This window comes from Muscardinus avellanarius (assembly GCF_963383645.1).
Source record: "Muscardinus avellanarius genome assembly, chromosome: 10".
NCBI classification, from domain to species: Eukaryota; Metazoa; Chordata; class Mammalia; order Rodentia; family Gliridae; genus Muscardinus; species Muscardinus avellanarius.
In genome coordinates, this window is record NC_137796.1 from 49,433,249 (window position 1) to 49,437,551 (window position 4,303).

Here is a 4,303-nt window from a genome sequence, read left to right on the forward strand (position 1 = left end):
TGGCCTTGAATCTGATCCTTCTATCTCAGCCTCCCAAATACTAGGATTATAGGTGTGTGCCACCATGCCCAGCTGGCTAAAAGGATCTTGATGCTGACTTCTAGCTGTCAACTTCTCTCTCACCCCCACCTGAAACTTGACCAACCAACTGGGACAGGTTCATCACAGTACCAAGAGGCACTGAAAGCCTACCTAAAAATTAATTGATCAGCGATGGTTTTGCAGAAACATCTTAAAGGAGAAACGTGAACGTTGATGATGCTAAGATGGAAACATTTTTGTCACACACAGACACAGATAAAACCAGAGGTAGAGAGAGAGCTTCTGCCTGCCCAAGATAGCCATTATCTTTTTTTTTTTTTTGTATTGGGTATTGAACCTAGGGGTGCTCTACCTCCAAGCTATATTCCCAGCATTATTATTATTATTATTATTATTATTATTATTATTATTTTGAAACAGGTCCTCACTAAGTCGCTGAGGGCCTCAATAGTCGCCGTGGCTAGCCTGGAACCTGCAATTCTCCTGTCTCAGATGCCCATGTTCTGGTATCACAGGTGTGGGCCACCGCGCCTGGCTCTGCCAGGACTTTGAAATGAGTGATGTCTCTTGTTCTACACATGATTGTTCTCCCAGGCAGTCTTATTTCCCTTATCAAGAAAGCTGAGGTGCAGGGAGGCAAAGTCACCTCCCCACGGTCACCCAAAAATTGCCTGGTGGGGCCTGGCCTTGCTCACCCGTCTGGGTCCTAAACTGGGCTCTGCCAACCCCAGAAAGTAGCGCAGAGCTGGGAGGCTGGCGCATCTGCTGATTTCTCTCCAAGGTGATCACCTGTGGTGCGGAAAGCCTGGTGAGGTGCAGCAGAGGCCAAAGGGTCCAGACAGCGCCTGCGCATGGTGCAAATGCAGGCACCTCGACCTGCAGGGGGCACAGGGGGGCGTACTCAAGGGCAGCTGGTGCTCAGGGAGTCTCTGGAGAGGGAGGCTCCGCATGTGGGCAGCAGTGCCAGCCTGCACTGCCACCCCAGAGCCGGGCTGGGGCGACTCCTCTGCCTCCACTTGGGACACCCCAGAGCTCACTCTGAGGACACTCCTAGAACCGACCAGGGATGTTTTCCTGAAGCCTCTGCTTCTGCTCTGGCTGGACACTGGTGCCTGGGCCATCTTGGTGCTCAGTGCACATTTATTCCTGACAAAGGACCATTAATGAAGAGACAGGGAATGCCGTGGATATGCAGGGGCCTCCAGGCTATTCCCTCTCCTATGCCTCCTTGGACCTGATTCCACCTTTTCCTACTTGGAATTCCTTCTTTCCCTTTTCCTTCCTTCCTCCTTCTTTCCTTTCCTTCTCTGTACTGTGGATTGAACTCAGGGGTGTTCTACCCCCAAGCTATACCCCTAGCCCCTTTGTAATTTCCGTTTGTCTCAATCTGCTGAGGGGCTTGTTAAGTTGCTGAGGTTGACTTCAAACCTGTGGTCCTGTCTCAGCCTCCCAAGTACTGGGATTACAGGTGCTCATCCTATAAGGACACTTGGGGGAGGGGATGAGGGGAAGGAAGCCTAAGCTTTGTCTGAGTACTCAATGGCTTTGACATCCCATTTACTATAACAGTTGTGTTTTCTGGCTTCTTGCCAGGTCTCACATGTCCCTACAGGTTACAGGAGAACAAATGATATCACCGCTTTATCTTCTGGATAAAAGGACCTGTGGAGATGAACTGATCACCCATATCCTCCACCACGACCACTGTGAGCCATGACTCCCGGAGGCTGTGTCCCAGGTAGGACAGAGCTCCATTCCCTCCTGAGCCCATCTCCAATCTCAGACAATACCCGGGCCCTGTCCCTATCTCACCCTAACCTCCTCACTGTCCCCGGGCCCTCCCTGCTCCCCACAGGACTCCCCTGGGTCCCCTGCCCCAATTCAGTCCATCCACATCCCCAGAAGAGACCCCAGCTTCCCACACCAGAACACTCCAGCTTCCCATACTACCCTTTCCCCTCACCCAGTTCCAACACCCACAACAGAACCAGCCCCCCAAGTTTCAGGCCAGCCCCCACAGCCTCACCTCACCTGTGCCACCCGCTCCATCCTCTCTCCATCCAGCCCCAAACCATTTTCACCAAGAATCTTGCCTACCCCCTCCCCTGCACAAGACTTGAAATCCAGGACAGCTGCATCCTACCTGGGACCTGCTCCCTGCCCCCAGCCTCATTCAGGACAGACATCCCATCAGATACTTCCTGGTTTCCAGCCAGGCTCTCAGAGGGGTGTCCAGGGGCTGCCCCACCTCATCCCCTTCTCCCCACAGCTGTCTCAGCCGCTCTTAGCCTTGTCATGATCCTCTGCTCACAGAGAGCCTCAGGTGAGTTCTGGAGGGACAGGAATATCTCAAGGGGAAGGGGTGTGGCTCCCAGGGGTCCCCATCCCAGGACCCACCTGTCCCTGCTGCCTGTGACACAGCAGCTCCGTCCCCCACCTCAAGGTGCCAGCCTGATGCTGTGCCAGCCACACACGAGGTGCGGGGAGCAGTTCTATGACCCCCTGCGGCACTGTTGCCATGACGGCGCCCTGGTGGCCCTGGGCGAGGCCCGGCAGTGTGGGAACTGCAGCTACAGAGTGTGCTTCGAGCAGTGCTGCCCTCGGTGGCCACTTGGCCTGCAGGAGCCCCTCGTGGTGAAGCTGAGAGTGGACAACTGCTTCTCGCCCCCGGCTCGGGGGGACAAGCTGTGTCGCAGGTGAGGGCCCGGCCCCATCATGGGATTCGGGATGAGGGGGAGGCAGAGGGCCGGCCGCCTCTTCTGTCCATGAGGAAGCCCCCGCTCCATCTCTGTGTCAGCCAATATCTGTCAGCCTGCCTCTGTCCCTCCACCCGTCTGTCCCCTTCCCTCCCTGAGCGTCCTTCCTCGGTTTGTTTCTCTCTCACAGTCTCATCTTAACATCTTTGTCCTTTCCCACCCTCTCCAGTGCTCCCCTGGTCCCTGCCTCCTCTCCTGCTCACTGTCTGCCTCTGTCTCCCCGTTCAGTGTCAGCTGACGGAACCTCAGGCTGGAGACGACACCTGGATGCTCCTTTTCTTTCCTGGAGGAAAGTTAAAGTACTTGATAGCTGTGGCACAATTTAGCTACTCCCATGTACTCTTGGGCATTATTGTGCCCTCTTGTGAGCTATTGCTGGGGAGCCTGGGCGGTTGGGACGGGTCATAAACAGTGACATGGACCCTTCTCTCTGTCTTCCTGAGGCAGCAGGGCCTGTCCACTTTCCCCCTAAACGCGCCATTTCAACGTCATTCTCTGTTCCTCTGAATAAAACTCCAGTATCCGCTGCGAGCTCCTTTCTTCTTCTGGACCCCATTATGGGGTGGGCGGAGCGACCTGCGGCAGGGCGGGGCTTCACTGGCCCTGCTGCGCCTGCGCATTCAAGTGGTGGGCCCTGGTGGGCGGGGCTGCAATCCCTGAGGATGTGGAGGAGTCGACTGGCCTGGAAAAGGCTTGAGTGCTGGTGGAGCTTGAGGAGCGCTAAGGACAGCGAGTGAGGAGGGAAGGCGAGGTCAGAGACTCTTCTGAGCTCCTCCCTGACCACCAGAGCCAAGGCTGAGGACACGTGCGGGTCCTGGCCAGCCCCCCCCCCCAGCTCAGTCCCTTGCACCTGCTCCTCCCCAGCCTGGGATATAGCTGGTCCCAAACCACCCAGGACCCTCCAGACCTATGGTTGGTCTCCCCGGGGGATCCAGCAGTCCTTGTCATATGTGTGTTGGGAGGGTGTTGTTGGGATTCACACACAGAGAGAAGTACTCACCTCCAAAGGGTTCCTTGGGATCAACTCCGAATGTATCAGGATTGTGGGATTCTGGAAACCAGTGGTTCTCGATTCAGGAACAGATAAGAGAAGTGGCCAGAGTGGACAGTCCACAGCATGTGACCCTCCTCTCAGAGGGGGAAGCATGCTTCTGGGTCCCTGTGTCATCTTTGCCGAGGTGCACCTGGCAGAGTCCCGGATGGCTGGACCTTCAAATAAAGGTTGCTGCAGCTCAGACCCTTCATTGAGGGCCACACTCGGGACCCCAGCGTGTCCTCTGGGCTGCCACAGAGTAGTGGAGAGTGGCGCTTATCTGAATCCTGTTTTAGGAGACCCCAGTCTGGATGATATAAAATTGTTTCAAAAACAAATTTAAAAATTTTATTTTTATTTTTTATTTTGCCGTACTGGGGATGGAACTCAGGAACATTCTACCTCCGATCTACAGCCCTATTTTTATCCTTTATTTTGAACCAGGGTCTCACTGAGTTGCAAAGGGCATCAC

At 55.0% G+C, this 4,303-nt stretch overlaps 1 protein-coding gene across 1 annotated transcript; it reads left to right on the top strand.

Moving 5' to 3' along the window:
* Positions 1-1,755: 1,755 nt before the first annotated feature.
* Positions 1,756-3,036, top strand: IGFL1 (IGF like family member 1; the record flags this gene model as incomplete). Its single annotated transcript, XM_080703574.1, has 4 exons — positions 1,756-1,780; positions 2,312-2,365; positions 2,486-2,738; positions 3,027-3,036. The coding sequence occupies 4 exons, from the start codon at positions 1,756-1,758 to the stop codon at positions 3,034-3,036; spliced, it is 342 nt and encodes a 113-aa protein (XP_080559700.1).
* Between the last annotated feature and the right edge of the window lie 1,267 nt (positions 3,037-4,303).